Source organism: Misgurnus anguillicaudatus, chromosome 23, assembly GCF_027580225.2.
Source record: "Misgurnus anguillicaudatus chromosome 23, ASM2758022v2, whole genome shotgun sequence".
NCBI classification, from domain to species: Eukaryota; Metazoa; Chordata; class Actinopteri; order Cypriniformes; family Cobitidae; genus Misgurnus; species Misgurnus anguillicaudatus.
In genome coordinates this window covers 11,458,423-11,479,856 of record NC_073359.2, presented here as the reverse complement: position 1 = coordinate 11,479,856, position 21,434 = coordinate 11,458,423, and the positions used below count along the sequence as shown (strand labels likewise).

At 35.3% G+C, this 21,434-nt stretch overlaps 1 protein-coding gene across 1 annotated transcript in view; it reads left to right on the top strand.

Annotated features, from left to right (window-relative positions):
- Positions 1 to 312: 312 nt before the first annotated feature.
- slit1b (slit homolog 1b (Drosophila)) overlaps positions 313 to 21,434 on the top strand; it is a 75,912-nt gene continuing 54,790 nt past the window's right edge. The window contains exons 1-2 of the mRNA XM_073861455.1: positions 313 to 1,076; positions 20,356 to 20,427. Coding sequence (XP_073717556.1) covers positions 907 to 1,076; positions 20,356 to 20,427 — 242 coding nt within the window. The 5' untranslated portion in view covers positions 313 to 906. The remainder of the gene's footprint in view (positions 1,077 to 20,355; positions 20,428 to 21,434) is intronic.

Sequence of the window (21,434 nt, the reverse complement as noted above, 5' to 3'; positions counted from 1 at the left end):
ACACAGAAATTTATGGTAATATCACGAAAAAAGTATAAAAAAAGATGTGACTATATCGAAATTTCGTGAGACTGGTCTGGAATTCCATGATATGTCCCCTTTAAGAAATAAAAAATCTGTGTAGTAGTAAAACGAATAAATTAAAAATAAAATGTAAATACAAACAAGATTATAAATAAGTTCATCATAAATTTTAAAAACCAAACATTGTCAACGTGCCCTTTAATTCTGCTAGGAATTTTTATTCCTGTTTGTGTGGATCTAAATCAAAGCTGATATGTGAGGTTAGACATTATTGTGTTTATACAGCTTCTTCTTATCCAAGTCCCCCGCCAGCACGTGAGTGTTAAAACCCCCAGAGGAGAGGGCAGGACTGTGGGCATCATCGCTCTGTCGACTGCAGGACTCCCATTACTGTGACTGAGAGAGAAGAGACGTAAGTGCCGCCTGCCTGTATATATATGAGTGTGTGTGTGTGTCTGTTAGAAACCGTTGGAGGGTGTAATATTGACTGGGAGGAGTCAGACACTGTGATTTGTAGATCCTTTGATGGATGATTCCTATATGTGAATGAGGGAGGACGCGTGTGGGAGATTCTACGACTCCTTCTTTCAGAGCTCTTCCCAGGAGGAAAGAAATGGAGAGGGGACTGTAAAAACAGACTGTGGTTGGACCACAGCACAAAGACCAGAGCAGAACCAGCCGGTAGAGAAGAAAACAGCCATACAAGAGTTCACCTTAATATTTGAAACCAGTCTGAGGCTTCAGTTATATTTACTTTTAGTTTTAATTTCTTTGATTTTGAGTGTTTTAACTTCAGCTTTCTGTGTAATAGTTTAGTTTATGTTCAGCTACTAGAGAGTAGAGGTTTAAACAAACTCTGCTTCTTTGGAGTCTGGTGTGGAGATGCTGGGTTGGGCTGGTTTGTGGATTTGGGGTGCACTGGGTGCCCTGGTTCTGGTGGGTCAGTCTGAAGCGTGCCCACCTCACTGTTCCTGTACGGGGACCACCGTGGACTGCCATGGACTTGCCTTCAAGAATGTGCCACGAAATATACCAAAGAACACAGAAAGACTGTGAGTATCTTGTGAAACAAAAAAATTTTTCTGTTTGAACTTGTGTACATTCTTATGTCCACACTTCTGGTGTGCATGTGTATGTTTCAGAAATTGTGGATGGTTTAAGAAGCTATTTATCATATTTATTTGCCACATTGTCATTGGTCTTATTGCTTTTAATGGGCACCTTATGACACAGGATAATACAAATGTTAATGCATAGACACTGAAAAACAAATGCGATATAGATGTCTAGTACTTGTTTTCCGTGTCTACACATTTAAAATAATAATTAATTAATTATAATGTGTAGACATTGAAAAACAAATGTTATTGATGTCTATAAAGACATAGACACTAAGAACCAATTTTTTTAGACACCTAGAAATGTATAGACACTGATAAACAAATGATATAAATGTAAAAAAAATTGTTAGATGTCTATAGACAATATGAATGTATAGACACACAAAAAAATGTTATAGACGTCTACTGTATGTATAGACACAGAGAACTATAAATGTGTAGATTTTGGGAAAACAAATGTTATAGAGGCCTTTAAATATAATGACGCTGGGAAGCAAATGATATAGACGTCTTTAAATGTATAGACACTGAGAAGCAAATGTTATAGACATCTTTAAATGTATAGAAACTGAGAAGCAAATGATTTAGACACTAAGAAGCAAATGTAATAGATGTCTTTAACTGTATAGACACTAAGAAGCCAATGTTTTATGTCTTTAAATGTATGGACACTGAGAAGCAAATGTTATAGACGTCTTTAAATGTATAGACACTAAAAAGCAATGTTATAGACATATTTAAATGTATAGACACTGAGAAGCAAATAATATAGACACTAAAAAGCAAATGTTATAGACATCTTTAAATGTATAGACACTAAAAAGCAAATGTTATAGACATCTTTAAATGTATAGACACTCAGAAGCAAATGTTATAGACATCTTTAGATGTATAGACACTAAGAAGCAAATGTTATAGACATCTTTAAATGTATAGACACTGAGTAGCAAATAATATAGACACTAAAAAGCAAATGTTATAGACATCTTTAAATGTATAGACACTTAGAAGCAAATGTTATAGACATCTTTAAATGTATATACACTGAGAAGCAAATGTTATAGATGTCTTTAAATGTATAGACACCGAGAAGCAAATGATATTGACACTAAAAAGCAAATGTTATAGACATCTCTTTATATGTACAGACACTAATAAGCAAATGCTATAGACATCTTTAAATGTATATACACTGAGAAGCAAATGTTATAGACACTAAAAGGCAAATGTTATAGACATCTTTAATGTATAGACACTAAGATGCAAATGTTATAGATGTCTATTAATGTATAGACACCATGAAGCAAATGATATTGACACTAAAAGCAAATGTTATAGACGTCTCTTTATATGTACAGACAGACACTGATAAGCAAATGCTACAGACATCTTTAAATGTATAGACACTGAGAAGCAAATGTTATAGACACTAAAAGCAAATGTTATGACATCTTTAATGTATAGACACTAAGATGCAAATGTTATAGATGTCTATTAATGTATAGACACCGAGAAGCAAATGTCGAAGGAGTCTTATATAGTAAATGTATAGACTTTGAAAAACAAATGTTATAGATGTCTAGAAATGTATAGAGAAGCAAATGTTATAGACATCTTAAAATGTATAGACACTGAGAAGCAAATGTTATAGATGTCTTTAAATGTATAGACACTGAGAAGCAAATGTTATAGACGTCTTTAATGTATAGACAATAAGAAGCAAATGTTATAGACGTCTTTAAATGTATAGACACTAAGAAGCAAATGTTATAGACGTCTTTAAATGTATAGACACAGAAAAGCAAATGATATAGACACTAAAAAGCAAATGTTATAGACATCTTTAAATGTATAGACACTGAGAAGAAAATGATATAGACACTAAAAGCAAATGTTATAGAGGTCTTTAAAAGTAAAGACACTAAGAAGCAAATGTTATAGATGTCTTTAAATGTATAGACACTAAGAAGCAAATGTTATAGACGTCTTTAAATGTATATACACTAAAAAGCCCATGTTATAGATGTCTTTAAATGTATGGACACAGAGAAGCAAATGATATAGACACTAAAAAGCAAATGTTATAGACATCTTTAAATGTATAGACACTGAGAAGCAAATGTTATAGACGTCTTTAAATGTATAGACACTAAGAAGCAAATGTTATAGACGTCTTTAAATGTATAGACACTAAGAAGCAAATGTTATAGATGTCTTTAAATGTATAGACACAGAAAAGCAAATGATATAGACACTAAAAAGCAAATGTTATAGACATCTTTAAATGTATAGACACTGAGAAGAAAATGATATAGACACTAAAAGCAAATGTTATAGAGGTCTTTAAATGTAAAGACACTAAGAAGCAAATGTTATAGATGTCTTTAAATGTATAGACACTAAGAAGCAAATGTTATAGACGTCTTTAAATGTATATACACTAAAAAGCCCATGTTATAGATGTCTTTAAATGTATGGACACAGAGAAGCAAATGATATAGACACTAAAAAGCAAATGTTATAGACATCTTTAAATGTATAGACACTGAGAAGAAAATGATATAGACACTAAAAGCAAATGTTATAGAGGTCTTTAAATGTAAAGACACTAAGAAGCAAATGTTATAGATGTCTTTAAATGTATAGACACTAAGAAGCAAATGTTATAGACGTCTTTAAATGTATATACACTAAAAAGCCCATGTTATAGATGTCTTTAAATGTATGGACACAGAGAAGCAAATGATATAGACACTAAAAAGCAAATGTTATAGACATCTTTAAATGTATAGACACTAAAAAGCAAATGTTATAGACATCTTTAAATGTATAGACACTGAGAAGCAAATGTTATAGACGTCTTTAAATGTATAGACACTAAGAAGCAAATGTTATAGACGTCTATAAATGTATAGACACTAAGAAGCAAATGTTATAGACGTCTTTAAATGTATAGACACAGAAAAGCCAATGATATAGACACTAAAAAGCAAATGTTATAGATATCTTTAAATGTATAGACACTGAGAAGAAAATGATATAGACACTAAAAGCAAATGTTATAGAGGTCTTTAAATGTAAAGACACTAAGAAGCAAATGTTATAGATGTCTTTAAATGTATAGACACTAAGAAGCAAATGTTATAGACGTCTTTAAATGTATATACACTAAAAAGCCCATGTTATAGATGTCTTTAAATGTATGGACACAGAGAAGCAAATGATATAGACACTAAAAAGCAAATGTTATAGACATCTTTAAATGTATAGACACTGAGAAGCAAATGTTATAGATGTCTTTAAATGTATAGACACTAAGAAGCAAATGTTATAGACATCTTTAAATGTATAGACACAGAGAAGCAAATGATATAGATGTCTTTAAATGTATAGACACTAAGAAGCAAATGTTATAGACGTCTTTAAATGTATAGACACAGAGAAGCAAATGATTTAGACACTAAAAAGCAAATGTTATAGACATCTTTAAATGTATAGACACTGAGAAGCAAATGATATAGACACTAAAAGCAAATGTTATAGACATATTTAATGTATAGACACTAAGATGCAAATGTTATAGACGTCTATAAATGTATAGACACTAAGAAGCAAATGATATAGACACTGAGAAGCAAATGTTATAAACATCTATACATTTATAGACACTAAGAACCAAATATAGTTGATGTCTATAAATGTATATAGGCCTACCAGGGGTAGGCAACGTTGGGCCTGGAGTGCTGATGTCCTGCAGAGTTTAGCTTCAGTTCTAATCAAACACACCTGAACAAGATAATCAAGGTCTAAAGTGTCACCTGAAAACTATAGGTAGGCGTAGTTTTATTAGAGTTGGAGCTAAAATCTGCAGGACATCGGCACCCCAAGACCGACGTTGCCTACCCCTGGTATAGACACTGAGAAGCAAATGTTATAGACATCTATAAATGTGTAGACACTGAAAGCAAATGTTATAGATCAGTGGTACTATGTTATAAAGATTTATGTACTTAGTTAACTTCCATTTTGTGCTTAAAGATCTGAACTTGAATGGTTCGAACCCTGCAAAGTAAAGAATGTGACATGGATAACATAAGCTCTAGTAACATATAATATCAATTACAGCAGAAAATTACTTGGACTCATGTCTGAATTAGTAAAAATGACAGTTTGTTTTATAGTCAACTTACAAATCCTTTAGAGAAAACACAAGGTTTACATAGAGACTGTCCACAGAATGTCTGTAGTATCTTGCTTTAAACCCCTAGCATTCCTCTAAGTTGCCTCTTCGGAGGGTTCGAACCAGCAACCTTCCAGTTGCCATCCCAGATCTTTTAACTTATAGCACAACATAGTAGATAAAACAGATGAATAATCTTTAAACCCTATGAGAGCCACTTCAATAGGTTTCGTTCTCAGCAAACATGCCACATATTTGGTATTTGGGTTTTGTTTACAGCGTTGCTCTTTAAATTATGACCCCCTCGGCATCTCTGTGTATGCAGGGGTGTGTTTGTGTGTCTCGGAGGTTTGGGTGTCTCATATGTCAGTGTTCGCTGTCAAAACCATTGTTTACCCCGTGACATGTCGAATGAAACGGATACTACAGGACAATAATGTCAATTGATTTACAGGATGTAATTCCGGTTATTGCCCTCCTCAAATGCACTTTAAGACGTATCATATGTATTCTTCCTAAGGTCACTGCGCTTAAAACCAGTGCCTCACATTTTAGTCATCTACTTAAACAGGAATTGAAAGCATGACATACCTCAAGTGTAGTGTAGACGATATACCAGGATCAACATTTTGTGTATTTAAGATTATAGGGTTTAATTAACAGTTTCTTCCAACCAATCAGATTTTAGAGCTCGAGTTAGACTTAAATGTGGGGTTGAAGGGTGAATACATTCCTATCAACCAATCCAACCCAATTTTAGGTGATGTTTGGGGTTGTGGCTAGGGTGGCCATTGGTGCCAGTTCCGCCGGACACGTCCCGAACATGTTTTCGGGTTCGTTCTTCGGAAGTCGCGTTGCTCGACCGCATACGTCATCGAGGTTCTCACATTTCAGTTAAAATATATTAGAAAATTAAGATTTATTTCTTTTAAGACATACAATCATTGTAGTTTTATTCTTACATTCAAATGTAACAGTTGCTTTTCTGAAATTAAACCCGAAATATTAAACCTTGATGATGTATGCGGTTGCCAACGCGACTTCCGGAGAACGAACCCGAAAACATGTTCGGGACGTGTCCGGCGGAACTGTCATGAATGGCCACCCTAGTTGTGGCTATAGGGTGTTGTTGACGCTAAAACATCCTTACCAACCTATCATCTCTCTTTAGCACGGTTAGTAGAGTTTGGCTTAATGGGTTAGGCTTTGGTTTGTATTAGGCCCATGACTATATCTTTAAAATAACTTTTTTTTCAAACCTTGGTTGGTTAAAATATGGACAAATTTAACTGTTGGGTTTAAATAATTTATGCTAGGTTGTTTCAAACCATAGCTGGGGCAAATATGGATACTTTCTACACTCTAAAAAAATGCTGGGTTGTAATTTAACCTATTCTAGGTTCTTTTAACCCATTGTTGGGTTCAAATATAAACATTTTCTGGGTTAATTTAACCCAACGACTAGGTTTGTCCATTTTTAACCCAACGGTGGGTTGAAAATAACACAGCATTTTTTTTAGAGAGTAGGTTAATTCAAACCAGCTGTTTGGTTTATTTATATTTTACTCTACCGTGGGTTGAAAAAAATCCAGCATAGGTTACACCAACTACACTGAAGCTACTATAAAGATTAAGTTTCAAGCAAATAAAAAATAAACTGGGTTCCCACGGGTCCTTGAAATCATTGAAAGATTTTGAATGGGGGAAATAATTCAAGGCCCTGGGAGGTTTTCGAAAGTATACATACGCACAACCGGCACAACGTCATAGAATGTCTCTGAACAGGTTCACGCCCACTTTTGGGGGAAAATAAACTAGGCCTTCCATTGGCTTCCATTCAGGGTGGCGGAGCAGGGCAACCTTCGTGCACAGCCGGCAGGCGTGGATGGCTTGTGAGGTCGCTCAGATTGAACATGTTGGGTATTTGTCTGTCCACCCTGCCTGCCATAGAGCGAGAAAGATACATTAACACATTTAATTTGGTCAATATAAAAACATGTCTCTTTCATTCTCAGAGCATCAAATTTGTGTAACAACACTCCCTATTGGCCAGAGGTGTCTTACCCGGACATTTACTCGTACCTCATCGAGTCAACAGGGAAGCAAGTGAATGATTTTACTTCGTTTTTGAAAGATACTTCGTATTAATATATTATGTCTTTATATTTAGAGTAATGAGTGCACTTTTCCATTGAAGCCATACAACTAACTGGCTTAGCGATTTTCCAGCAATCACTGGATGGCGTTGTTACACAAATTCGACGCTGTGAGAATGAAAGGGACATGTTTTTATATTGACCAAATTAAATGTGTTAATGTATCTTTCGCGCTCTATGACAGGCAGGGTGGACAGATAATTACTCAACATGTTTAATCTGAGTGATTTCATAAGGTATTTACTCCTGCCGGCTGTGTAAAAACATTGCTTTGTTCCGCTATTTTGAATGGAAGTCAATGGAAGGTCTGGTTTTTAATCCCCCAAAAAGGGGCGGTGACGAAATTTACAGTCAAGTTCCCGGTTGTGCCGGTAGTCCATAGACATAGATACAGGTCATTGAAAGTGCTTGAATCTATTTTATGCAAGAAGGTTTTTTTGAATTTTTTAAATATTATTTCCTGTGTAGTGTGTACTTTGTAGTAGGATAATATCACAAAATTTCAAGCCTTTTAAGCACACATGCTAAACTGTTTGCTTTAAATGCTTATTTCTTCTGTATGTAAATGTTGATTCATACCAAAATGCTTTTTTGCATAGTTGTGTTTGACACATGAAAATGTCTTGGGTTACGTAACTGTTGTTCCCTGAGAAGGGAACGAGACGCTGCGTCTCCCTTGCCATACCTCCTGCGTCCCTAATGCCGTCTTTGGCAATATTTCAGATAGCGATATACTTTCTGGCTCTTGTGTCACCCTGTCTTGATATATTTGATATTTGACATTCAGACGCACTTACCCCTGGAGGCGTCCCCAAAGTGTCACCGCAGTGACACAGCGCGAGTTCCCTCGAAAGGGAACTGTAACAATGTATCTTAAAAGGTAACACGATGTAACCTTGCTCTTACTTGAAATGTGTCCCCACATTTAGTTCTTGAATTTGAGGGTATTGGACCTTAAAAAAGTCCTTGAAAGGTCCTTGAATTTGAAGTTAACTAAGGTGTGGGAACCCTGAATAAAACATTGACAACCAATCAAATCAATTCAAAATTTAAAAAGTTCATGCTTTTAAAGGAAAACACCAACATTTTCAATATTTTATTATATATTTACCTCAACTTAGACAAATGAATACATACCTATCTTTTTTAAATGCGTGCACTTAATCTTTGTACAGTGTGTCGTGAATGTGTTAGCATTTAGCCTAGCCCCATTCTTTCCTTAGGATCCAAACAGGGATGAATTAAGAAGCCACCAAACACTTAAATGTTTTCCCTATTTAAAGACTTTTACATGCATAGTTACACGAGTAAGTACGGTGCAGCACTTCACCTCGGGAGCAATAATATTGACGAAAGTTTGAGCGAATCGTACTTGGCAAGAGGGGGAGTAGTCAGGAGTGATGATGTTACAGTGCGCCGAGTTCGAAGTGCTGCAAACTAAAGCCGAAAGTATACTAGGGACGTCCGCATATGCGCGGCGTCCGCGTGATGTCATTTTCGTCATCAGGAGGGTCCGCACGGACCGTCCGCGTGCAGCCCAAAATTTGAGACCGCGCGGACAGTGCACGTATAGTCCGCGTACAACAGCGCATGTGCGTGAAAATATTTCGACAGGACACTCCACTATAAACAATTATACAAAGGAGATAGACAGCATTTGCACACACACTATCGTTTTTCTTCTTTAATTTTAACTTCTTCCAAGAATAGAAAGCTGTGGAGCATGTTTGTTACCATAATGTTTGATTCCTGTTCTTTGTTGTCTTGTTGTTTGTTCTAAACTGTGTTTGCAATGGTGGATCGGTTACTTTTCTTCACCTATCCTAATGTTTTAATGTACTGTAAATGTCGCCAAATCAGTGCTGCCCTGACGGCCTGGTAGAGTAATAATTTGAATAAGAAATCATTTTTTCTATTGCGTATAGTGTCGAACGCGGCCATCCGCGTGTAGCCGCGTGGAGTATACTTGGAAAGCTGCGTGGACGCCTTAAGCGCTCTTCCACCATACAATATAGTTCTCATGTTGTATCCGCTTAAAAAATCGCCACGCTTTATTTTGTGCCACCATACTTACTCGTGTAAGTACTCATGTAACAGTCTTTAAAGAAAACATGTTAGTGTTTGGTGGCTTCTAAATTCATCCCTGTTTGGATCCCAGGGAACGAATGGGGCTAGGCTAAATGCTAACACAGTCACAATGCGCTGTACAAAGATTAAGTGCACGCGTTAAAAAAAGATTGGTATGTATTCATTTGTCTAAGTTGAGGTAAGAACGTGGTAAAATATTGAAAAACGGTGGTGTTTTCCTTTAAAGTGTGAAAATAAACATAAGGTTATCACCCAATTGTGTAGATGCTAACATACAGGTAGCCATAGTTTAATAGTTATTGTTCCTGGTGTGAATGGACCTTAACCCAAACGTTTCCAGCTCCAACAACAGATGTTGATCTAAAAACGCATGCTTCAATGAACAATACAAAGACGTTTAATGTGTCGAACCTATTGTTGAACAATTAGGAGTGAAAGCAGTATTGATAACAGCCAGTAGTTCTGTCGCTCCCTAGGCGATGTGCAGTGAAGAGAGTCATTTATCACAGAGACTGCACTAGCCAAATAATATCAGCTAACGTCCCTTGAGCTTTGGTCCTGCAGCGGTAAAGAATTAAGCTGTGGAGGCACCGTTATTTGAGTTGACCGGGTGGAGGCGGGGGGGTCGTGGATGAGGGCAAAAGGCTGCGGGTTGAGGTATAGCTGTTCAACAATAGACCTGATGCTGGACCAGCAAGCTGCCGTTTCGTTTTTATATATCAGGCTAAATTAAATGAAGGTGCTTGTTATTAAATGAATCGATTCGATTGATTAGATCACAATGAAATTTCTGGTATGGTATCTCATGTCACAAGAGTCCAATTTATGTCTGGCTCTCGACAGAGGTAATAAGAGGTCGAGTTGAAGTAGATGACTGTACTTGGTTGGACTGAGGGTTGCTTTCTTCTACTTGTAAAACCTTAAAGTTTGGAACGTTATGAAATTTGGTAAACTTGTAAGGGTGAATCTAAATGTCCTAACATTAAACAAAATTATGCATTTGCCAGACACTTTAATCCAAAGTGCATTCAAGCTTTACTTAATATCAGTTTGTGTGATCCTGGGATCGAACCCATGTCCTTTATGTTGCTGAAACAATGCTCTGTCAAGTGATACAGAAATACATGATTTCCGAGGGCACACCAATAAAAGCAAAGGCCTGTTTGAACAATTTTCTTATAAAGCATACATTTTGTTTACATTGTATTTACATTGCAATATATCTGTCACAGCCATGACAGATGCTATTATCACTGCTTAGATTTCTTGCTCATTTCCCCGAGTAACATATAACCTACTCAAAAGGTTGCATATATTCAAAAAGAACAAATGTATATGATATAATTAAAAACACAGATGCTAAATAGATGCATATGTTTGTGTACCTAATAATAGACAACATTGAGTGGTTTCTGTTAATTAGAGAAAAAAATAAAGGTAGAAACCTTTGTTATTCTTTATTGATTTAAAAGTCTCCAGGGAGTCAATTTATTTGAAAAATATGAATATTTTCCTAATGTATTTTTTCTCTATTATTTCTCTGCATTTATTCCCCTGAACGTTTATTTTATTTTAATTAATAATTTATTTAAACTAAATTTCAACAACAAAATTTTTGTTTTGTTTTTCAAATTTTTTGTTTAAATGTAGCTTAAATAAATTGATTGCGACCGCTTACCTTTAAAAAATTGAGTAAATTGAATGAATAATTTTTTTTCACTTTAGGAAGCAAACTTTTGTGCAAAATAATAAAATGTACACTATAAAAAAATTCTTTGTTGCACTTAAATCTTTAAGTTGAATCAACTTGAATTTACAATACATTTCAACTTTCTTGAATAGTGAGTAGTTGCTATAAATTATTTTAAAAAAAGTTGAATTAGCTTAAGTTATTTCAAATTTATTTTTATAATTTATAGCACACTGAAAAAAAATCCATTCAATTTACAATTTTTTTTTAAGGTAAGTGGTTGCAATAAATTTATTTAAGCTACATTTAAACAACATTTTTTGTTTTGATTTTCACATTTTTTGTTTAAATGTAGCTTAAATAAATTGATTGTGACCACTTACCTTAAAAAAATTGAGTAAATTGAATGAATACTTTTTTATTATTCATATAGGCTACTTTCAGTATGTAATATTTCGGTTTAGGAAGAAAACTTTTGTGCAAAATAATAAAATGTACACTATAAAAAATTCTTTGTTGCACTTACATTTTTAAGTTGAATCAACTTGAATTTACAATACATTTTAACTTTCTTGACTATGAGGAGTTGCTATAAATTATTAAAAAAAGTTAAATTAGCTTAAGTTATTTCAAATTAATTTTTATAATTTATAGAACACTGAAAAATATTCATTAAATTTACTACATTTTTTTAAGGTAAGTGGTTGCAATAAATTTATTTAAGCTACATTTAAACAAGTTTTTTATTTGACTAATTTTTGTTTTGTTTAAATGCAGGTAGCTTAAATAAATTGATTGCGACCACTTACCTTAAAAAAAATGAGTAAATTGAATGAATAACTTTTTTCAGTGATGGATTATTCATATGCTACTTTCAGTATGTAATATTTCGGTTTGCGAAGCAAACTTTCGTGCAAAATAATAAAATGTACACTATAAAAAAGTCCACTTGAATTGCACTTAAATCTTTAAGTTGAATCAACTTGAATTTACAATACATTTCAACTTTCTTGACTATTGAGGAGTTGCTATAACTTATAACTTAAGATGAATCAACTTTTTTATTTCAAATTTATTTTTATAATTTATAGCACACTGAAAAAAGGTTTAAGGTAAGTGGTTGCAATCAATCTATTTTTGTTTAAAAGTCCTTAAATAAATTGATTGCAACCACTTACTTTAAAAAAATTGAGAAAAATTGAATGAATCATTTTTTTTTCAGTGCAACTCCTCACTAGTCAAAAAGTTTAAATTAATTGTAAATTCAAGTTGAGTAAGCTTAAACATTTAAGTGCAAAAAAAGGAATTTTTACTGTGTAGTGTCAATAAAATAATACATTCCAGCACTGATAATAAGCAATTAAAATACATTATTAAAATTATTTGGAATGACATTCAAATAATTATCAATTTCAGTATTTTATTTAAAAAATAAATAAATACAAGTACACCCAAACAAATGGATAATAATTGATGTACTCTGGTGTTGTGGTAAATAAAATGTTATATTTAATGGGTTAAAACAACCCAGCATTTTGAGATAAAACAACATTTTGGGTTGTCCCTTTTTAACAAACGCTGGGTTAATAAATAAATAGAGTGAATTGCATTTTGAAATATTATTCTGTGGGTCGCTGATGCTGGACTTTATACCACATTGCATTATATAGAAGAATATGTATATACATACTGTATATCTGTGGACTTGGTTGGCTTTAAGGGATCATTCGTGTGAACAGCCGATGAAGAGATCAAGTGTCTTTTGTGTCCAATTTTCCAGGTTACTGGTCCTGGTGTTGGCCACAGATGCTGGACTAATTAAAGGATTAAAAGAGTTCATTGCTCTGATTGGTCACACCTGGGCTCTTTTCCACAATAGCACCATTATAGCCCGTGCCCCATGTGACACTACTGTACAAGGGTGCAAATGCATATTTCCACTACAAAGGGGGCGGCTATTCGGCATTCAGCTTTAAAAAAATGAATTCAGTCCTTATTGTGAATTTCTTTTCTGTCGGGCACTGATGTCCATTAGACAACACAGTAATACATTCTGTATGGCAAGACAACACAAAAAGGACATTATACTATACATTTTATCAGTATGTGTATTCAATAGGATCAAACCCATGGCCTTTTGTGCTGCTAGTGCAATGCTAAACCAAATGGAATTGCTCTTTGATAGCTGAGCAGACATAATGAAGTTTCAGCTTGGTCTCATTTTTCTCTTAAAAATTGGAATATGAATAAAAATAGGACAACTGTCGACATTGTATAAGTAGAGCTACTTTAAATATTGTGGATAGCGTGGCTTATTAATTGTAAGATTGTAGGAAAAAAAAACTTTTTATATTCAAATCTCTGGCATATCTGTGTACAGTCTGAGACACTGTACATTACCGTTTTGATTTCTGGTGATATATACAAGAGTTTTCACTAAAATACTCAATTTATTTAAATTACATTGGATGAACAATTGTTGACATAATACTTTTTCATGATTTTTGAGATTTTCTGGTCTTAGACTATGGCTTGTCTCTTTTTAACATACTTGAAGATAAATCTGCAGGATTTGTCACTATTTTGAGCGTAGTTTAACTTAAACAAATCTCTAATCTTACTGTAAAATTTCCATACAAAAAAAACCCATTTCATTTATGCATTTGGTAGACGCTTTTATGCATTACTAGTACACATTTTTTTATAAGTATGTTCTCTTATGCTACGTACACACCAAACGCAGGGCATCGCGTTACTCGCTCTAGATTACTCGCAGGTTTTAACTTCGTGTCATGCAAATTTTTCGCTTGAGTTTAATATTTTAACTTGGGCGAAGGCGCTTGAGGCAAATAGCGTGTGTTTTCGCGGTAAACGCGCCGTCCATTTCGCGTCATTCGCATTGCCCAACACGAGAACGGGTCTGATCGCGTCTTTGCATCGACTTTGTATGTAATCTACTAGCGCAAATCGTTGAACTCACATCTGGTGTGAACCCACAGTTACTCTTTGCTGCTAACGCAATACTCTAAATACAGAAGGGTAACGTAGAAGCAACAGTAACCGTGGGTTTACATCAGACGCGAGTTCAACGGTTTGCGCGAGTAGATTACATACAAAGTTATTGCAACAGATGCGTCCTCGATGCAAATGGCGCGTTATGGGCGACGCGTTACCGCCTCAAACGCGTCTTTTCTCAAGTTGAAAATATTCAACTCGAGCGAAAAATTCACATGACACAAAGTTAAATCTTGCGAGTAACACGATGACCCGCGTTTGGTGTGTACGTAGCATAATGCTTAATGCTACATCAGACCAATCACGTAGCATCGCGTTGCTCGCTCTGATTACTGGCGGGATTTAATTTTGTGACATGTTTATTTTTTGCTTGAGTTTCAACTTTCACAAAGGTGTGTTTGAGGCGAATAGCGCATGTTATCGTGGCAGTCGCGCCGCCCAATTCGGGTCATTTGCATCGCCCTGCACGAGGACGGGTCTGATCGCGTCTTTGCATTGACTTTGTATGTAATCTACTCGCTCAAATCGTTGAACTCACGTCTGGTGTGAACCCACAGTTACTCTTTGCTGCTAATGCAATACTCTAAATACAGAAGCGTAACGTAGAAGCAACAGTAACCGTGGGTTTACACCAGACGCGAGTTCAACGATTTGCGCAAGTAGATTACATGCAAAGTCAATGCATCAGATGCGTCCTCGTTACGAATGACGCGATATGGGCGGCGCGTTTACCGCGAAAACACACGCTATTTGCCTCAAGCGTGTCTTTGCGCAAATTGAAAATATCTTGAGCGAAAAATTCACATGACACAAAGTTAAATCACGTGAGTAACGCGATGACCTGCGTTTGGTGTGTACGTAGCATAATGCTTAATGCTACGTCACCAATCACGTAGCATCGCGTTGCCTGCTCTGATTACTTGCGGGATTTAACACACACATGCTAATTTTTTGCTTGAGTTTCAACTTGCACGAAGGTGTGTTTGAGGCGAATAGCGCGTGTTTTCGCGGCAAACGCGCGACCCATATCGCGTCATTCGCATCGCCCCACGTGAGGACGGTCTGACCGTGTCTTTGCATTGACTTCGTATGTAATCTACTCGCGCAAATCATTGACACATCAGGTGTGAACCCACAGTTACTCTTTGCTGCTAATGCAATACTCTAAATACAGAAGCGTAACGTAGAGGCAACAGTAACCTTGGATTTACACCAGACGCGAGTTTGCGCGAGTAGATTAAATACAAAGTCAATGCATCAGATGCATCCTCGATGCGAATGACGCGATATGGGTGGCGCTTTTACCACAAAAACACATGCTATTAGCCTCAAACGCGTCTTGATGCTACGTCACACCAATCGGGTCGCTGGCTCTGATTACTGGTGGGATTTAACTTTGTGTCATGCTAATTTTTTGCTTGAGTTTCAACTTGCACGAAGGTTTGTTTGAGGCGAATAGCGCGTGTTTTCACGGCAAACGTACCACCCATACCACGTCATTCGCATCGCCCCACACGAGGACGGGTCTGACCGTGTCTTTGCATTGACTTCGTATGTAATCTACTTGCGCAAATCATTGACACATCAGGTGTGAACCCACAGTTACTCTTTGTTGCTAACGCAATACTCTAAATACGGAAACGTAACGTAGAAGCAACAGTAACCGTGGGTTTACACCAGATGCGAGTTCAACGATTTGCGCAAGTAGATTACATACAAAGCCAATGCATCAGATGCGCCCTCGTTGCGAATGACGCGATATGGGCGGCACGTTTACCGCAAAAGCACGCGCTATTCGCCTCAAACATGTCTTTGCGAAGTTGAAAATATCTTGAGCGAAAAATTCACATGACACGAAGTTAAATACTGCGAGTAACGCAATGACCCACGTTTGGTGTGTACGTAGCATAATGCTTAATGCTACATCACCAATCATGTAGCATTGCGTTGCTCGCTCTGATTACTCGCGGGATTTAACTTTGTGTCATGCGTTGCCCATATCGCGTCATTCGCATCACCCCACGCGAGGACGGGTCTGATCGTGTCTTTGCATTGACTTTGTATGTAATCTACTCGTGCAAAACGTTGACACATCTGGTGTGAACCCACAGTTACTCTTTGCTGCTAACGCAATATTCTAAATACAGAAGCGTAATGTAGAAGCAACAGTAACCTTGGGTTTACACCAGACGCAATTTCAACAATTTGCGCGAGTAGATTAAATACAAAGTCAATGCATCAGATGCGTCCTCGTTGCGAATGACGCAATATGGGTGGCGCGCTTACCGCAAAAACACGCACTATTCGCCTCAAACGTGTCTTTGCGAAGTTGAAAATATCTTGAGCGAAAAATTCACATGACACGAAGTTAAATCCTGCGAGTAACGCGATGACCCGCGTTTGGTGTGTACGTAGCATAATGCTTAATGCCAAGTCACACCAATCATGTAGCATCGCGTTGCTCGCTTTGATTACTCGCGGGATTTAACTTTGTGTCATGCTAATTTTTTGCTTGAGTTTCAACTTGCACAAAGGTGTGTTTGAGGCGAATAGCACATTTTTTCGCGTCAATTGCACTGCCTAATTTGTGTCATTCGGATCACTCCGTCCGAGAACGCATTTGATCGCGTCTTTGCATTGACTTATGTAATCTACTCACGCAAATCGTTGAACTCGCGTCTGGTGTGAATCCACAGTTAGAGATTTATTTAAAACACAATACACACTCACAAAATATACTACACGATAGTGTTGTCAAATGCTTAATTGCATACAAAATAAAAGTTTGGGTTTTCATAATCATAATATGTGTGTGTGTGTGTCCTATGTGTGATTACTATTGTATATAAAAACACACACATACATGTATAATTGTAAGATTTTTTTATATATCCATTTTTATATATGATATAAAATATATAAAAATATAAATGAATAGATATGTACACATTTAAAAGAATCTTAAATACATACATGAATATGTGTGTATGGATTTATATATAATAATTACACACAGGACACCAGTGTTGGGTAAGTTACTCAAAAAAAGTAATTAATTACTAGTTACTAATTACATCTTCAATCATGTAATTAGATTACTTTACAAATTACTCTCTCCAAAAAGTATTTAAATACTTATTACTAATAACTTTCTAAATCCTATTTAGTATATGATACAAGGATAGGCTTGAAATATCTCAAAGAAATAATATATAAAAGTACATAAATTATTCTGGTCCCACTTAAGGGTCCAATTCTCTCTATTAACTAACTATTAACTACTTTTGCCTCAATATACTCCAACTACTGCTTATTATTAATACTAAAGAAGTTGTTAATTTTAAGTATTGGCAGAAATGGGAAGGGTTAAGGAAGTAAAATAAGGTTTTGCAGAATCAGGCATTAATATGTGCTATTAAGTATTAATAAACAGCCAGCATCTAATTCATATTAATGCTAATAATCAACCAGTTAATAGTGAGAATTGTAAACTTAAACCATGTTAAATCCACTATTGTATTATACTATACATAATTGTTGTCCAATTGAGTCCATACACAGTATTAAGTTACATCAGAAGTAACTGTAATTAGATTACAAGAAAAATAAGAGTAATCCCTTACTTTACTTTTTCAAGGGAAAAGTAATTTAATTACAGTAACTAATTACTTAGTAACTAGTTACACCCAACACTGCAGGACACACACATATTTTATGCATTTACATAACATAAACTTTTATTTTGTATGCAATTAATCGTTTAACAGCTCTACTAAACAAATCACCAGGGTTCTCCAGTTTGTTTTTAACAAGGGCCAAATTCTGTCAACAATACAAAGTCAAGAGACACAGCCCTTGATGTTATGACAACACATTTTTTCTGCTGATATTATTATTGTTTTTTTTTATTTCTTCTTCTTCTTCTTAGTATTTCTAAGTATTTACAGCTGTTTTTTAATTAATAACATTAACTGAGGGCTTGTACTCTGCCACCAGTTGAGTTACCGTCTCTTTTTCTTCTCTCAGAATGCTCTGGATAATTGGCTTGTTATCCAGTTATTGATGTCATCAGTCTTACAGACCGCCATGGTCTGCATGCAAGCACACTCGCTTTGCATTCTGGCTGTTTGACAAAAAGTAAATTCAGTCGGTTCAGTCTATTTCCAGCTTCCACTTCTCTTTATGTTGTTGCCATCAGACTACATTTCCAATGCTGATTTTATTTTATGTTTAGTGATGCAGTGATTAATGCAGTCTTAATGCTAACTTTTACTACTTATTTTATTATTGACCATCTCTCACTTGCCTGGTGTAGTTCAATTTGTTTACCAAAACAAAATAATTACTATTCCCAGTTTGCATTTACACAGGAGTGCTGAACCTAAAGGCAGGATGACAAGCTCACAACCTGATTGGTCAGCATTTATGATGTGTATTTTCTGACAAATTTAAGTCTTCCAAAACAATGCTGCGTGCTAAGCTAAACACGCTCTTTGTATGTGTACATAGGAAGGTATTTGTACTCATAAATGAGCTTATTAAATGTTTAAAAGGGTCAAAACAGTGTCAGGAATTCCATTATATGCGCAGACAACGATATGATCAACTTTCCTCGTAGGTTAACAAACGGTGTGATTTTTGCAACATGATCTCACGGAAAGTCGTGTTATAGTCACAAAAATGTTTATTCATTTAATCGTGTCCATGGCACGAACTTCAGCTGTTTTTCGTGCCTTGAGCACGAATTTATTTTTCATGTCACTATAAATAGTGTTTCGTGTCCGTGGCATGGCTTTCTTTTTCGTGTATTTTATGTATTGTTTTGCTTATTTTCCCCCCGATTTTTAAATCATTGTCCCTTGAGGTTAGGATGTATTTTTATGTATTGGTTTTTCTTCCGTTTTTAAAACTATTCTCGCCTGGAGTTGGGGTTTGGGTTAGGATGTCTAAACATGTAACGAAAAGTGATTCTAACCCCAACCCCACGCGACAATAGTAAGAAAATAGCAAAAAAAAAACAATGAGAAAACAATACATAAAATTAAACGGGAGAAAAGCCGTGCCACGGACACGAAAAACTATCTATAAAAATGTGTGCGAGTGACACGAAAAAGACATTCGTGCCCAAGGCATTAAAAAAGCTGAATTTTGTGCCATGGACACTAATAAATTAATCAAAATTTTCATGACTATAACACGACTTTCCATGAGATCAGTCTGGATTTTTAGGGTCGCATTTTGTTATCACTTCCTGTTTTTAGTTCATTTAGATGGTCTTCGATGTCTTTGTTGCTTTTAAATTTCTTTTGAACCACACTACAGTTTATTTGAAAGACTTTTTATCCATCTTGTTCTGTTTGTTTGGTGCACACCAGGGTTTTGATAGCACACTTGGTAAAATGATCTACACTAACATAGCAATCGAAACCAAACCTGCCAAGCGTGAACCCATCCTTAGACCTTTACGTTTTTTGTATGATTTACATTGTATGAATTCATATAAATTCATATTTTTTGAGAGATCAGGTTGCTTTGTAATAATATCCCTAAAATATAAAATCATACACACTGCAAAAAATGATTAAAAAAAACGTAGTATTTTTGTCTTGTTTTCAGTAAAAATATCAAAAAATTCTTAAATTAAGATGCTTTTTCTTGATAAGCAAAACGACCCAAGAAAATAATCTAGTTTTTAGACCAAAAATATAAAATGTAGCTGATTTTGTGCATAAAACAAGCAAAAAAAATCTGCCAATGGGGTAAGCAAATTTTTCTTGAATTTAGTGTTTAAGAAAAATGTTCAAGATTTGTTTGCTTACCCCATTGGCAGAAATTTGATATTTTTGGTCTTAAAACTAGACTTATTTTCTTGGGTCTTTTTGCTCATCAAGAAAAAGCATCTTAATTTAAGAATTTTTTGATATTTTTACTGAAAACAAGACAAAAATACTAAGATTTCTTTGTTCTTGAAAATAATTTTTTGCAGTGTATAAGATAGTGATTGACATGCTCATTTATCCAATAAATAACAATCAGTATTTTATTTGTGATTAACAGTTATTCTTTTTGTTTCTTTTAAAGAGACTTGAACGCGAACAATCTCACACACATTGGAAAGGACGACTTTGCTGGACTGAAGCACCTGAGGATTTTGTGAGTTCAGTGTAAATCTCATTTATATTTCATGAAGTTATATTACATACACGGTATAACAGCGAAACATGGTTTTCTCTGAACAAATAATTAATGTCACAGCTGGCTTTTTGGTTTCAACTGAAATTCTTTAATGCAACAAAGACAGAAAATAAAGTAATACAGTCAATCTCAGTAGCTTTCACAACATGATCTATAAAGGTTGATCTACGTAGAAGCTGGAGAAAGGAAACTAAAGCGGTGTTTACAGTAGGCATGGTCCAGTATGATACTTTACGTACGATAACCTTAAGCAAAAATACCACTGTTTCACGGTGTTGCAGTATTGCCATTTCCATTTATTTTCAAATGTCTGCATATACAAACAACAACTTTTCATCTGGACACATTACATTTTCTTTTTAAGCAACATACAACATGTATGCCAGGCAAAAATAAGGGCTTAAATTATAATATTCTTTCCAAAAATTATAAAATTACAATGTATTAATATTAATATTAAATGTAAACATCAAATCAATTACATGACTTAATTATTTAACTTAATTTTGTGTAAACACAGCATACACCTTGAAAACGGTATCACATAAAATTTTAGTGGTTTGAAACCTCTTTAAAACCTTGAAACGGTAACCGTCCCATGCCTAGTTTACAGCCAGTGACTTCATTCTAGCTATTTAATCACAAGAACCACCTCAAGAGACCCAACGCGGTAAAGGCATCAGGGCTGCGTTCCCCGAAACCTTCTTAGCTCTACCTCGTTCTTAAGTTGTACCTTAAGCTGTACCTTATCGTTAATACGTGTTTCCCGAAACGTTCTTAGTTACGTATCACTTCTGTAAGTCGTTCGTTCGGAAGGTTGGTCTGGAGCACTCTTAGCTATACCTTATCCCACTTGACTCCGCTAGGGGCCATGACTGTGATAAAAGCTTGTGTATATTGCAGTCTATATAACTAAATATCTGTTAAAAAAAGTTGAAGTACACTCCGTGTTAAATTAGGCATTT